This window comes from Canis aureus, chromosome 32 (assembly GCF_053574225.1).
Source record: "Canis aureus isolate CA01 chromosome 32, VMU_Caureus_v.1.0, whole genome shotgun sequence".
Classification (NCBI taxonomy): domain Eukaryota; kingdom Metazoa; phylum Chordata; class Mammalia; order Carnivora; family Canidae; genus Canis; species Canis aureus.
The window spans coordinates 42,492,956-42,507,555 of record NC_135642.1 but is presented as its reverse complement, the minus strand read 5'-3'; the positions used below and the strand labels follow the sequence as shown (position 1 = coordinate 42,507,555).

Genomic DNA, 14,600 nt, shown 5'->3' with positions numbered 1-14,600 from the left:
CTCTGCGTGTGCCGCGGCACCGGGTGCGGCGGGGCCCGGGTTCAGGAGGCCGCGGCCGGGCCCTCGACGCCCCCCGTGCCCAGGCCGCGCGGTCGGCCCCGCCGTGAGAGCCTCTTTGCTACGGGGGATGAAGCGTCGCGGGTGCGGGCGAAGGCGGAGTGGGGGGACGCGGCGGGGCGAAGCGCACGGCCCCTCCCGCAGGGACCGGCTCCAGCAGCGCCTCTGCGGCCCGCGCCCACCAAGCCTTCTCTGGGTGCGAGAGTGCGGCCTGGCTCAGGGGCTGCGGCGGGACCCGCAGCGGCTCCCGCCCCCGGCTCGGCCCCTGCCTGCCGGGCAGCAGCTCCCGGCCTCCCGCCCCGCCCCCTCGACTCTCCACGGCCGCCTTTGCCTTCCCTGGGCAGTGAATTCCCCTTTGAGCCTGGGCGCGGGGAGCCCGGGAAGCCTCCGTGGGCGCTGCAGGGACAGCCAGGCCCCCTCCCCGTGTCCGGGCCCTGGGCGCTGTGCCTTCGTCCGCTCCGGCTGCACCGGCTCCACCCGGCCGCCGCCACCCGCAGCAAGCAGGCAGGTGCGGGTTCCCAGGAAGCGCTGGGGGCGGCCCTTGGGGCCCGCCTGGTTTTAGCGGGAAGACCGGGCCCACAGCCGTGGTGCAGTGGGTGCTGCCCGCCCCCCTCCCCGGTGCCAGGGGCCGTCGTCAGGCCCTGCAAGGTGCTGAAACGTGGAGAGAGCGCGGAGGGGCTGCAAGGATGTGGCCTGGCTCCGGGTGACAGCAGGGAGAGGGCTGGCGGGTGGCGGCGATCCTGAGCCCCAGTCTGGGAACAGGAGCGAGGAGCGAGCAAGTCAGGGGGCGGGGGAGCTCGGCCCGGAGCCTCTCCTCAGTGGGCTCCCTCTCCCGGGCCCACACGGCTGGGGCAGGGGCCGTGGGCGGAAGGACAGTGGTAGGAACCCGAGGCTCCGGCCCAGAGGCGAAGCGAGGCTGAGCGGTCCCGTTGCCAGGCTGGTGGCTGGTGGCGCCCGGGGCCCCCATCGTACAGCCAAAGCTGTGGAAGCCTGGGGCGTGCCGAGGCGCTAAGCTGGTTTAAGGCCTTCTGACCCCCACGTTAGAGCTAAATCATGGGTCCCGGACACTCGTACTGGGGGGGGGAGCAGCAGGGCCCAGTTTGCAGCGGTCCCGCTTCATGACCTGGGGCAACTGGCGTCCCCTGCTGAGCTTCGGTTCCGCTGCCCCAGCCGGGGAGGCCCAATGAGCTTGGTGGTCAGCAAGTGGCCGGGCCAGTCAGCCCCACGGCGCTTGGAAGCCGTTGGACGAGAGATCTGCTTAGTGGGGTCGAGGCTGATGTTGGTTTGAAATCTGAAAACGCTGGGCCCCGGGGCCGTCAGGGTTATAGGGGGCCATCAGGGTTATAGGGGGCCGTCAGGGTTATAGGGGGCCGTCAGGGTTATAGGGGGCCGTCAGGGTTATAGGGGGCCGTCAGGGTTAGGTGCGCACTCAGCCCCGGGGCCTCGGAGCCGCTGCTCGGAGGGCAGGACTGCCCCACCCCGGGGCGCACACGGAGGCAGAGCCCGTGGCCCTGGAGGCTGCCCCATGTCCCCCTGGCACGCCTGCTCCTGGAGGCCCACCGAAGGGTGCAGGGGCATCGGGGCCGGGTCGAAGCCTGACCCCCCCTTTCCTGGCAGGTGCTCAGCCCAGGAGCCGGCCGGAGGCTGTCAGAAGGACCGTGGGTGTGGCCGGCGGGGGCGGCTGTGCAGGCAGCACAGGTGCTGCAGAGGCGGGATGCGAGCTGGGACTCCGCGGGGCCCTGGGGGGCTCCTGGCCCAGCCGTCTCCCGCACCCCCCTGCAGTCTTCCTTGCTTATCCACAGCCCCGGGACGTCCCCTGAGCTAGCAGGGTCCTCTTCCCAGGCTGAGGGCTCCAGAATGCTCAGGGCTGGGGCCCACATCTGGGTCTTGTTCTCACCAGGAAGAAGGCTTGTCAAGGTCTGGGCTTCCAAAGGAGACAGATGGGAATCAGGTCCCCAGCGGGGCTGCTGTGCTGCGTGTCGCCTCCGCGAATGGCGCCCCCTGGAGGTGTGTGGTGCACTACCTGGTGTGACTGGGGGCACCCTGGAGGCAAAGGAAGGGCTGGGGTCCCTGCCTTGGGAGACTTGGGGGGAGCGAGGGAGGTGGCTGGCTTTGGCCCAGTGGACAGAAGGATTCCCTTCAAGGCCCAGTTGCCCCTGGTGAAAGCTACGGTCCCCAGGGGAGAGGAGGGTGAAGGTTCATGCAAGCTGAAGGTCCTAGGGGAGGTACCCAGCACCCGTGCCCCATGGGAGGGTGTGGGCAGTGCTACCCTGTGACAGCCTAGTGACCTGGGGGGTCTCAGCCCGCAGCTGACCCCTCCTAGAGCTCCTGCTCCCTCCCGTGCCTGGGGTCACCCTGGGGACCCACCTGGCAGCCTGTCTGCTCCTGCCTCCCAGCCCTTATTCCACGACAGCGTCCCTCGTCCTGTTGCTGGAGCTCCAAAGCCATCAGCGGCCCGTCCGCCTCAGGTCCGGCTGGCAGTGGAGGGCCACACATCTGGGGCCCGTAGCGATAATAGTTGGGCACCCCCTCTGCGCTGTGTCCCTTGTGTGTGAGCCAGGGCACAGGTCCATGCTGGGCTGGCGGCGGGCCCTGGCTGGGCTCATCACAGCAGAGCCAGCCTGCTCGATCGGGGTCCGCAGGCGCGGCTGCGCCCGGGGGCAGGGACGGCCCTCACCAGCGCCCTGGGCAGCACCCCACTCCCGCCCCTGGCCCACCTGGAGCCGGAGAGGCACAGTGGCCAGGGGGCCCAGGGACAGGAGTAGAGGAGGCCAGACTAGGACGCGAAAGACAAGCCAGGGCACCCAGTCCTGGGGCAGATCCTGCTGCTGTGGGCGGGGTGGAGAAGGCGCAGCTGTGTTTGGAGCAGAGGAGCCAACAGCCCCCCCCTTGGCCCGGGGCCCCTTCTAAGTGGACGCGGGCACGGCCCTGAACGTGGCCCTGCCTTATACTCTATTCTCTGGCCTTCGTTCTTGGAGCAGCAGCAGGGAAGGAAGAAGGCAAGAAAGAGGCTTCCGTGCAGCCCAGAGAGGGACCCCCTTCCCCCCCCGCCCCCGCCAAGCATTTGGGAAGTCACCCCCGCTCTTCAGGGCCTGGATGGAGTCTGAGTCCCCACCCAGGCTCAGGACGCAACCTTCCTATAGGAGCAGCTGCTCATGCTTGCCCAGGTGGCCCAAGAGCCCTGGCAGGGCTGGCCCCACAGGGTGTGCAGGGCGCCGACCGAGCAAGCCTGTGCCCACCTGTGCCAGGGGGCAGAGAAGCAGGGGAGTCTAGGCCCCGCCCTTGGGGGATTCCGAAGCCGGGTGACCGTGAGGAAGAGAGAACATCCAGGAGGGACGGACCGGAGCAGGACATCCCCACAGCACGCTCCAGCACCGCCGCACTCGGGGTCCCACGAAGAGCATCCTTTGTTGACAGCGTGCAGCCTGGTGCCGCCCGGTCCAGAGCCGAGGCCTGGAGCTCGGAGCAGCGTCCGTGGGCTGCGGCCAGGGGGGGCCTCCTGGAGGAGTTGGGTGCCGGGGAGGAGGGAAGCAGGGGCTGCGGTAGGGGCGGGCTGCCCGAGCGCAGGCCTGGCACACGGAGCCACAGCCCTGGTGGAGGCGCAGCTGTGACTGGGTGGAGTGGGGGGTCCCCCCAGGTGAGCGGGAGGCTGGGGGGAAGCGCCGGTGGCCGCTGCAGTGACTGCCTCGGAGGCGGTGCTGGCAGAGGGCCCTGTGCAGGCCCCAGGGGCTGCGGGGGTGGGGGTGCTGCTCGGTCCCACCCTCCTATTGTCCCCGCTGGACTGGGGGCCCGGCTCTCATGCTGGGCGAGGTGGCCCTGTGGGCAGGAGGTGGGCCAGCCCCGTCTCCTCCGGCTGGAACAGCCCCTCCAGCCCTGAGCCCCAAACCCTGACTCACGTGGCCGAAGCCAGGCTCCCTTCCCCAGGGATCAGTCCTCCTGGTTGTCCCGGTTTGGGCCCTTTCGGGGCAGCGTGTGGGAAATCTTTCAGCTTCAGCAAGTCCTGCCTCTGCCACATGTGGCCAAAGCCCTGCTGCCGGCCCAGGGCCAGGCTGGGGGCAGAGGGGAGAGGACCCTAGCTGCGGGGCTCAAGTCGGGGTGGTCAGCGGTGGAAGTGCCTGGGACCGAGGCTCCCGTGTGTGTAGGGGACCGCAGAGGAGGCATCTCCACCCTAGTCCCCTCCCCAGCTGGTGAGACCTAGCGAGCACATCTGTGCCACTTGGAAAGAAGCCACCGGAAGTGGGTTGGGGTGACCTGGGGCCCCTGCAGTGCCCGGACAGCTCCATTTCTACTAGCACACCCCAGGCCTCGGAGGTACCGCGCCCCCTCACGGGCAGCTGGGGGGCTGAGCACAGGAAGGCCCGGGGCGCCAGGTGGCGGTTGCCCCGACTCCGCAGGAGAGCTGCAGAGCAGCCACAGGTGCAGGAGCCCCGGCCTCCCCGGCCTCCCTCCCCGCACGCCCCTGCACCCGCTCTTCCCCGCTGCCCAGTCTCTCCCACTGCAAGCCAGTTAGGCGCCTCCAGCTCTTAGGACGCCCCCTAGCTTGATGCTACACCCCCTCATTCTGCTTCTTCCTCCTGTGCCCCGGCGCCCGCCCGCCCTTCCTTGCCTGCACCCAACACGACCGCGCGTCGGGCCCCCTGCTGTGCGCCGGAGGACCAAGGTCAGATCAGACCACCCCTCGTCCCCAGAGCTCGTGGTTTGGGGCCACACACCCACTGAGTGGGTAGAAGTTGCCACTGACAATGCCTGGCGCAGGTGGGGGGGGAGAGCTGGTGGGGGAGTCCTCCGCATGGGGGGTGTTCCGGAGGCCCGGGCCGGTGCAGCTGGAGATCCGGCTCCACAGGCCAGGCTCCGCACAGACCCAGGAACCTGTACTTACGGGTGTGAGAGGACGGTGTGGGGACCCCCTCCGTGGCCAGCGACAGAGCAAGACACGGGCTTTGGGGAAGGAAAACCCCCGGATGGCTGCCGGGATCCAGAGGCGGGGCGGGGGCTGGAGGCTGCCTGGGGGGCGGTGCGGAGCCCACCTGGGATCAGGGCCCTCAAGGAGCCCTTCCTGGTGACCCGAGTCTTTCCCAGACCTGAAATCAGGGGCCTGGTGCAAGAGTGGGGTGCCCGGGCTCTGCCGCAGTCAGCAGCCACTTTTCCTCGACGGCCCAGGCTCTCGGTCTGTGTGGTGAGCCCCGCACGCCCTGCCTGCCCCTCCGTGGGGCTTCGGGGCTCAGGTGCCGCCGTGGGGCGTGGGCAGCCCACGTGTCCAAGTGGACGAGCGCCTTGCACTCGGGGCTGAGCTGGATGCCGGGGAGCAGGGCACGGCTGGCGCTGAGATTGGGTCAGGAACCCCCAGGTCAGCGTGGCCCGGGCCTGCCCGCAGCCCCGAATGAGAACGAGAAGCCGGACGGGAGGCGGGTGTCCCTGAGTCCCAGCCCTGGCCCCGTCCCACAGGCGCAGGCCGTGGCAAAGCTCCCCCGCCCCCGAGTCTGCGCAGGGATGAGCTCCCCGCCACACTCCCCCCCTGCGGAGGCCTGGGGCCAGACAAGCCCGCTCCCCTCAGCTCCGGCCACAGTCCCGAGGGACTAGCACCGCGGGGTCTCCTGGGCGCCTCGGGCAGCGGGGGACGGCCCTACGGGGAGTAAAAGTGCCCGGAGTCCTGGCTGTGCTCCCTCAGGTCCGGGTGGGGGCAGAGCTCGAGGTGGGGCCTCCCAGGCAGAGGATGAGGCTCGGATCCGCCTTGGCGGTGTGGACTGGACCCTCTAAGAACACACTGGGCCCTGGTGACCAGGGACCGGAGAGCTAAGACCAAGGCCACTGGGGAGGTGAGGCAGGGGTTGGGTGGGGTGCCTGGCTGTTGGAAGTGGGGAGTTGGGACCATCGGGATGATCCACTGACCCATCCCAGGCTGGAGCCCCAGGCAGCCTCCCCTTTGCCCTGGTGTAGAGGGGCCCGGGCACACGGGCTGGGCTCACCCATCAGTGCAAAGCAAGTGCATCAGGACGAAGGCTTTGCAGGCCGGGCCTGGCACACGGTGGGGGACGGTGGGGGGTCTGGAGATGAGGGCTCGGAGCCCTGGCCTGCTCCCGAGAGCAGTGTAGCGGACGGGGAGCCTGAGGGGTACCTCCATTCTGTTTTAGGATTCAGCGGCCTCTGTGGTCCCGCACGCGTGGAGAGGAGCCGACAGGCCTCCCGCTCGCTCCGCGGGTGCTGTCCTCGCGGCCTCTCCCAGCGTCTCCCAGCCACCAGCCCCACGTTTGGTCAAGGCAGTCCCAGGCGGGCCCCCCACGAGAATGGGCTGCGGGGACCGGGTGGGTGACAGCCTGAAGAGCCAGATGAGGTTAGGAGCCAGTGACCCCCTCCCCGCCTCCCACGCGCACACTTCTCTGCAGGAGCAGCTGGGCCCGGAGGGTGCCCAGAACCCGGCGTTCAGCGCCTCTGCCGGGCCTGCGTGTCCAGGGGCCACGCGGTCCCCTGTGCCAGCCCCTGTGCCCCAGCCTGCCCTTCCCCAGACTCTGTCCTTGCTCCTGGGAGGCCCAGGCCCTGGACAGCGCTCACTGCCCCGGGCCTGCACCCCAGGTGACGGGGAGCCTTGCCAAGAAGCTGGGGTGGGAAAGTGGGGACCGAGGAGTGAGGGGCTCCACGGGAGAAGCCCCCTCTGTCACAGAGGTGCCCCGAGCTCTTCCCCTTCCCCTGAGGCTTTGGGGTAGACAGGAGAGGGCCCTGGAGGACACGCTGGGCGGGGAGACACACTGCCAGGCTGCACCCCGGGGTACTCCCCCGCCTGCCTTGGCCTCTGGGGGACTGGGGACGGAGCAGGAAGGGCGTGGCCAGGTGGCTTTGGGTGGGAGAGGCCTGCAGAGCCAAGGAGGCTGGTGCCCCCGGGCAGCTCGGGCTCCCAGCGGTGAAGCGGGGTACCGGCTGACCTACCTCAGAGGGGCTCACATGAGACGTGCACCTGGTTCCCAGTTCCCAGGCCTGGGGCTGGGGGGCACCCGTGCTAAGGTCGGAAATCCACGGAGGCTCCAGAGCTCCGCCACAGCGTTGTGGGCAAGTGACAGAGTCAGGAAGCCAGATGCTGTCACCGGGAGCTGCCAGGGACCGATAAGGTGGCCAGGCCACCACCCGGGGCGACAGGACCCCTAGCCTTCGCCTCGGCTGCAATCTGGGGACCCCTAAGGGGTGAGGTCGCCTGCCGGTGGGACCTGGGGGACTCAGGGGTTCCGACCCTCAGGCTGAGACAGTGTCCCCAGGGGGCAGAGCCCATGTGGCCCGAGCACCAGGCTCTGGCGCCCCCCAGGGTACAGCCGGGGACCCTCTGGGGAACGGAGCAACCCCTGCCTCTGCGCAAGCTGAGGGCGGGCGGGCGCCCGAGGGCCCTTCCCTGGGGAGAGCCGGTCACCCCCGCCGGCCTGCCATTCGGACAGCTGGCGGCGGGCACTGCCCCAGGCGGGGCGTGGGTCACAGCCTCCTTCTGCCACAGACTGACCGGGACAGTGACTGCGGACCGGGACGGCCAGAAACCAAGACGCAGCCAGGGCTCCCTGGGGAGGGGGAGCCCCGAAGCTCTGAGCCCCCGCGCCGGGCGGCGCAGTGGAGGCCTCCCGGTCCCCTGCCCGCCACAGGGCCCGAGGTGCCAAGGTGGCACCAGCTTCCTGCCTTTCGGCGGAGGAGGTCACCTGCCCTTTCCCGGCGGGCCCCGCTGGCTCGGAACGGAGCTGGGCCGGGAGCGGCCGGGGTGCCGGGGTCCTGCTGGGGCCGGTCGGTCCACCCGCTGCTCTGGGGCCAGCGGAACGGTGGCCACGGACATTCCGCCGGACTTGAGCGCCGGGCACCGGGCTTCAGGCTTCAGAGGGAGTTCTGATTCACTTCCGCCCCGGGTCACTCGAGGCCCCGCTCCACAGACCGGGAGGCTGCCCAGAGGACAGTAACGCGCCCGCAGCCACACAGCAAGCCGGCAGCTAAGCCCCGGGGCCCCCCAACCTGTCCCGGAAAGGGGGCTTCTCGCGGTTTCTGAGCTGGACAGATTGGCCATCTCCGCGGCCACGGGCAAGGCCGGCTTGGCGGTGACCCGCAGGAGGCCACCTGGCCAGCTCCCCCTTTCCGACCCCCCCCCAGCCCGCTGTGCGTCCTGCCCCACAGGGCTCTGCAGCTGGGCCCGACGCCTCTAGAGCTGGAACCCCCGCCCCGCCGGCGAGGACTTCACCGAGGCAGAGTTTTGCAGAGGACAGAACGCGGCCCACGCTGCTCCCCCGCGTCTCCTGCGGAGGGTTCTCCGCCCGGCGCGGGGCTCTGCGGGGGGGGGGCTGCGGGGGCCGAGTTCCGGGGGGTCGAGCCCACCTGGGCTGCGGCTGAAGTCGTCTCCCCAGGGCTGGGACTGGACTCAGAGCGAACCTGGTGGCCGTCAACTGCCCTGTTTCTCATGGTGCAAAAGGCTGCATTTCGGTGACCGCAGGCGCAGCCGACGATTCCCGGGCGGTGCAACCGGATGGGGCGGTTCGGGTCACCCGGGAGGTCCCCGGGAGGACACGCAGACCCGACCTGTCGGGTCCCCCCGTTGCTCGCTGGCCTCAGGCGCCGAGAACCTTCCGCGGAGGCCGCCCCCGCCCGCGTGCCCCTGCACCCCACGCAGGTAAGTCGCTGCCCGGGGCCCCTCCTCCCGCCGCCCCCGCCGCCCCCGCCGCCCCCTCGGCCTTCCCCGCCGTCCCTGGGCCCCCCGGGAGCCCCGCCGGCTTCGGGCTTCCCGCGCGGCGCCCGGCCGCCCCGCCCCCTCGCCCCGATTGGCTGCGTGGAGGGCACGGGGCCAGCGCCGGCCAATGAGAGGGCGGGACGGCGGCTGGGGGCGGGGCGGGGCCCTGCGAGGGCCTGGGTCGCCCCCACCCCCCCCCGCTGTCCCCGGAGCCCTTTCCCCGCCCTGCGGTCCGCGGCACGTGTGACGCCCTTCAGCCCCTGCCCCTGCGATGTGACCCGAGTCGCCGCCTCGTGGAGGAGCCCTGGGCAGGGCACGGGGCGGGGGGGTGGCTCTGGGCGGAGCCCCTGGTGAGGGCCCCTGCGGCGGGGCAGCGTAGGCCTCAGGCCTCAGTTTCCTCATCTTTAAAATGGGGACAATAGTCCTGTGTCATAAACATGTACCGGGTCCGAGGACTTCATTCACGCGAAGAGCCTAAGCAGCGCACAGCGCGTTCAGAAATCCGCCGTGGAGCCCCGGGGCCGCGGGCAGCTCCCGGATGCGGGCCTCGGCTGCCGGCTGCTGGGCGCAGGTACCCCCCAGCGGCCGGCGAGGGCTCCCGTGGCTCCCCGTCCCCGCCGGGACCTGGTGACAACCTGAAGGCGCCGACCGGCTTTCCGTGCATTTCCCCGCCCGCGGTGAGGTCCAGCCGTTCGTCCTTCCTCTTCTACAAAACACTTGCCCAGGACTTTGCCCCCTTTCCTCAACCCTCCTTTTTGCTTTTAATGAGCATTAACACACACACGCGCTTCTGGCTACTGCTGGTTTTGTGTTGCATCTTCTCCCATGTTGTCATTTTTGTTTTTATTTATTTTATTTTAAAAGATTTTATTTATTTACTTGAGGGAGCGAGAGCATGAGTAGGAGGAGCCGCAGAGGGAGAGGGAGTAGCAGGCTCGCAGTGGAGCAGGGAGCCCGATGCGGGACTCGATCCCAGGACTCCAGGATCATGACCTGAGCCGAAGGCAGGCGTCCAATGACGGCCACCTAGGCGTCCCTTCATTTTATTTTTAAAGATTTTATCTATTTGAGAGAGAGAGAGAGATTGCGGATGAGCAGGGAGTCTGACTTGGGGTTCGATCCCAGGACCCTGAGACCATGGCCTGAGCCAAAGGCAATGCTCAACTGACTGAGCCCCCAGGCGTGCCCCCTATTTGCCATTTGACGGCGGGTGTCTTTTGGTGAGCTCTTCCGGAGGATCTAGATTGAGAAATTCTTCCTTGCTCAAGGTGTCTAAGTCCGTCTTCTGTGAATTGCCTTGTTCTTCTTAGATTCTCCGGGTCCGTCGGGAGCCCGACTCATCTGCCACGGTCTCCCTCAGCGTCGCCTCCTGCAGTCCCCGTGCACTGTCCCCACCCTGCAGGTCTCCGGCCTCGGCCCTCCTCTCCATGCCCTGTAGACAAGGCCCACCGCTGCTCCATGTGGCAGCCTCCTGCTGTGTCACAGGAAGCTGGGAGGTGTGAGACCAACTATGGGTTAGCGGTTGTTCAAGTCTTAGGAGTGCCCGGCTGGCTCGCTCGGCGGGCAGGCAACTCTGGATGTCGGAGTTGTGCCCTGGAGGCCCACGCCGGGCGTAGATTACGCCGTAAGCAGCACTAAAAGGGCGCCTGAGTGGCTCAGCTGGTGAAGTGTGATCCCAGGTCACACTTGCATCGGGCTCTCTGCTCAGTGGGGAGTCGGCTTCACCCTCTCCCTCCACCACTCTCCCTGCTTCTGCTCTCTCTTGCTCACTCACTCCGTCTCTCAAATACTTCTTTAAAAAAGTTATTTATTTATCCATGAGACACAGAGAGAGAGGCAGGGACACAGGCAGAGGGAGAAGCAGGCTCCATGCAGGGAGCCCGACGTGGGGCTCGATCCCAGGACTCCAGGATCACGCCCTGAGCCGAAGGCAGATGCTCAACTGCTGAGCCACCCAGGGGTCCTGTCAAATAAATAAAATCTTAAAAAAAAAAAAAAAAAAAGCACAAAGTATTGGTTATTTCTTTCAAAAGGTGTTTAGAAATCAGTGAGAGAGGCTCAAGACTGTCCCAGTGTCTCTCATTTGCCAGCACTTCCAAGTGGCAGAGGTCCCCATTTGCCCGCCTCAGGGGGCTGGGGGCTGCGTGAGGTGTATGTCGTCATGGAGACGGGCAATTACAGGTCCCCCGTGCTCCCCCCACGGCCCATTTCTTTTGGTTGCACCAGAACCGGGTTGGAGCCCTAGGATGTGCGTGTCAGATAGATAGTCTGAGCACCCTGGAGTCTGTGCCCAGAATGTCTCCCGGCCCCAGAAGACCCTTCCAGAAAAGTCTCTTTCTGAGCCTCCTGGTTGAAAGGTGTTGGCAGTGCCCTGATGCTCAGAGGATGGCACCCAGACCCCCTCGTCTGGGATCCATCCTGGCCCCGGCCACACTTTCCGATTCTCCACCCCTCCACCCCATCAACTCTAGGCCCTGGCCATAGTTCCCCAAGGGCAGGTCCTTTGATGCCACCGAGTTTCCAGATGTGTCACTGCCCTGCTGCGAGTGCTGTTCCTCAGGTCTCCAGCTGACCATCTCCCTCTTCCAGCCTAAATCTCGCCACCTCCGGGGAGCTTTCCGGAGATTCCTCGGGGGGCTGCTCCAGCATCTACCTGCCAGGGGGAGTCACGCTGCACTCTAAAGAATCGGTTTTTGATTGGATGAGTGTGCGCGCCTCCCAGACAAGCCAGGGCTCCGTAGCCCGGGGTCCACGCCCAGCAGGAGCTCGGAGAAGGCTTAGGTGCCCCCCCGCCCCCGCCCTGCACCTGCGGAGCACTGACGTGGCACCACTGGAGTCCGTCCCGCTGGCCAGGCAATAGCCGGGGCGCCCCGCTAAGCCCCAAACAAGAGGAGAGTGAGCACTCGGGGGTGCACGAGCAGTAAAGGACAGCAGGTTCGAAGGCCTGGGGATTCAGAGAGGCAGACCCTTTTCACCCTCCGGGCCCTCCCCGCCCCCTGGGAGAGTCACAGAAAACACCCGAGAGACCCGCTTGTGTGAAGAGGTAGAGGTTTATTGAAATATAAACATTCGAGAACATGTAAGATAGAAAATAACCACAACATATACAGACACTTGCTGCAAGAGGACGTCTGAGGTATTTATCACCGCCTCGGCTACCGTGTGCTAGCACATCTTCCTGGTCGGAGCCCGCGTGGACGGGGCGGGGGCAGAGCGGCCCGGCCCGCGGCCTGCCCTGGGGCCTTTGGGACTGAACCGTCCGGGAAAGCTGCTCTGGCCCAGGCCCGGCCCCTGGAGCACCTGCGGGCATCCCCGCTCTTGGGCTTTCACGCCGAGACCCTGCTTTTGTCCTTGAGGGCAGAGAGGGTTTGCCGAGAGGGCAAGGCCGGGCAGCTGCCTAGGGAAGGGGGATCCAATGACCAGAAAGCCGCAGTGCGTGCCCGTGTCCTCCGGCTGGGAAGAGTCCATCCTTCGTGACCGAACCCCTGAGAAAGACACACTGGCCAAGTGTTCCGACACTTTCAAGTGGGCCCAGCGCCAGCCAACTGGGCTCGTCCCTGGCACCAGACCCCAGACGCCCTTCTCTGCCCGCCGCCTGCGCTTACCCGGTGGGCAAGGTGGGGAGGCTCCCGAGGGCGGAAGAGGGTGAGGCCCCGGGGGACGGGGCTGTGTGAGTGTGACAGCGAGTGTGCGGAAGGCCGGGGGGAGCTGCAGCTTACCGGGCTGAGGTAGCTGTTTTGTGCTCAAGCTTTTGAGCTGCCTTTCCTTGCGCAGACGGGGCCGAGGGCCGGCCGTGCGAGGGCTCCTGCCCGCGTGGCCTGTCCCCGCCAGAGCCTGGTGATGTCACAGTGCTGGCGCTCTAGGAACTCTGCGGGCCGTGCCCAATGAGGTGAGCCTTGTGGGACAATTACCCCATCTTCCCGACACGGGAGCAGCCTGCTCCAGCCCGGGGCCCAGAGAACAGAGGTCCCGGCATCCCCGATTCCCTGGGGCAGCCCCGCCGCTACAAGGCCCGGGGCCTCCCTGGCCTGCCCCTACCCTGAGCTGGGAATGCTGAGTCCAGGACCACCGTTCTGTCCCCACCCTGGAGGGCCGGCAAGGGTGTGGGACAAGCCCTGCTTCGGCAGGAAATGGGTCGGGGCCATCCCCGGGACTGCGTGGCCTCAGGACCCAACCTTTGCCAGCACGGGCCTCTCGATCCACTGTCTCCCCCGCCACTCTGATCCCTGAGTCATCCCTCCTGCCTGCCTCCCCGCCTCCTCACTGGGGTCCTAGCGAAGGGCCGGAGGGGCTGGGGTACCAAATGTTTGCTCGGCTCTGGGGGTGATCTGCTTTCATTTCTTTGGTGCTACAATAACAATAAAAATTAAAAACAAAAAAGTCAGCAAAACACATATAAAAAAAGATTTCAGAGATGCAAATACTTCCTGAAGAATCAAAACATCAGCAATTACAAATCTGAGGTATTTCAATGAACCTGACGTCAGCAGGTCTGGGGACGCTGGGGCCGAGGTGGCCCCATGAGACGGGAGGGCCCAAGGGACAAGTGGGCTGTTCTGGGAGAGCCGGCCAGTAAGGGCGAGTGAGGGCATGAGGTCTGGGAGAGAAGGGTCAGTGTGGAGCGGGTGCCAGGGCCTGCCTGGGCAGCCCCCTTGGCTCTGCCTCTCCCTCAGCAGGTGCTCAGTCAGCCTGGACCTGAGGACTGCCCTCATGTGCCCCTTCCTGGGACTCTAAAGGGGGGGTGCGGGGCCCTGAGGGCTGCTTCAAGACTTGGCTTTGAGGGACCCACACCTCTGGAACCACACCCGGTGGGCAAGGTGGGTTAGGAGGGCCCCATCCCGTGCTCAGCAGAGAAGGGCCATGAAAGCATGGTCTTGGCGCCGAGCAGCCCACGCGGAATTAGTCTGGAGGTCTGAGCAGGGAATGAAGCCAGGGACCCTGGGGTCACGGCAGGAGGCAGGGAAAGGGCAATAAATTAAAGGGGAAAGGCTCTGGAGGGCCTCCAGCCCGTGCCGGCTTACCGATTGTCGATACACTGTGCCCGGGACGGGAGGTGGCCTGCGGACCCGGGAGGAAGCCGGGAGCCCGCGGACCCCGCCCGGTTCTCCAGGACAATCCCTGATTGGACAACGCTGCCCTGTCCTGCCCCTGCAGCCTCTCCCTGTCCCCAGAGTACAGCAGGACCTGAATGGAGCCTGGACAGACGGACATGTCCAAACTCTCAACATCTGGCCAAATGGTGTTTGACATGGGCTCCGTGAGATGAGGTAAACTGTGCATCAGCCTCCTTCCCTCTCGGCAGGAGAGCGCGGGGTGGGGAGCCAGGTCCTGGCCGTCAGAGGGACCAGCTGGTGGACGGCTCGGCGCTGGGGGTGCCCCGGGACGAGGTAGGGCTCGGGGAGCAGTGAGAGCTGCTGCTGCCGCTGGCACTGCCGCCCATGCTTGGGGGGGCAGGCCCCGCGAGGAGGTGGACCACGGGCTTCTGGGCGAACAGCACACCTGGGCAGGGGGAGCGGGAGTGAGTGGCTGAGCCAGGCGGGCGCCCTGTCCCCCGTGTGCCCCTGCCGGAGCCCGCACACCTTGCCCTCAGGGGGCCTCCAGGGGCAGGGAGGCACACGGCGCTCCTGAGGAGAGAACCAGGGCCCTGCGGACGCTGCTCCCCTCCCCAGGGCTGGGGGGGTGGATGGGAACAGGAGGGGTGTCAGAGGGCGGGGCAAGCTGGAGACGTGCCAGGACGGGGCCTCGGAGGGGAGGTGGTAACGTGCTGGAGGCGGTCTGGCCGTCTGGCCGTGTGGGCTCCTGAGTGGGAGGACGGTGACAAAGGCAGGGTGTGCGGAGGTGAGGCTGCAGAGAAGGGAGGAGG

The 14,600-nt window shown here is 67.2% G+C and overlaps 1 protein-coding gene across 16 annotated transcripts in view; it reads right to left on the bottom strand.

Moving 5' to 3' along the window:
- Positions 1-11,768: 11,768 nt before the first annotated feature.
- Positions 11,769-14,600, bottom strand: part of ARID3B (AT-rich interaction domain 3B) — a 54,288-nt gene continuing 51,456 nt past the window's right edge. For 12 of the 16 annotated variants that reach the window (XM_077881874.1, XM_077881880.1, XM_077881881.1 and 9 more), the window contains one exon: positions 11,769-12,222. In XM_077881874.1, coding sequence (XP_077738000.1) covers positions 11,903-12,222 — 320 coding nt within the window. In that variant the 3' untranslated portion in view covers positions 11,769-11,902. Of the gene's footprint in view, positions 14,237-14,600 lie in introns of all 16 variants that reach the window. The other 4 variants (XM_077881887.1, XM_077881888.1, XR_013370571.1 and 1 more) reach the window with 3 other exon arrangements.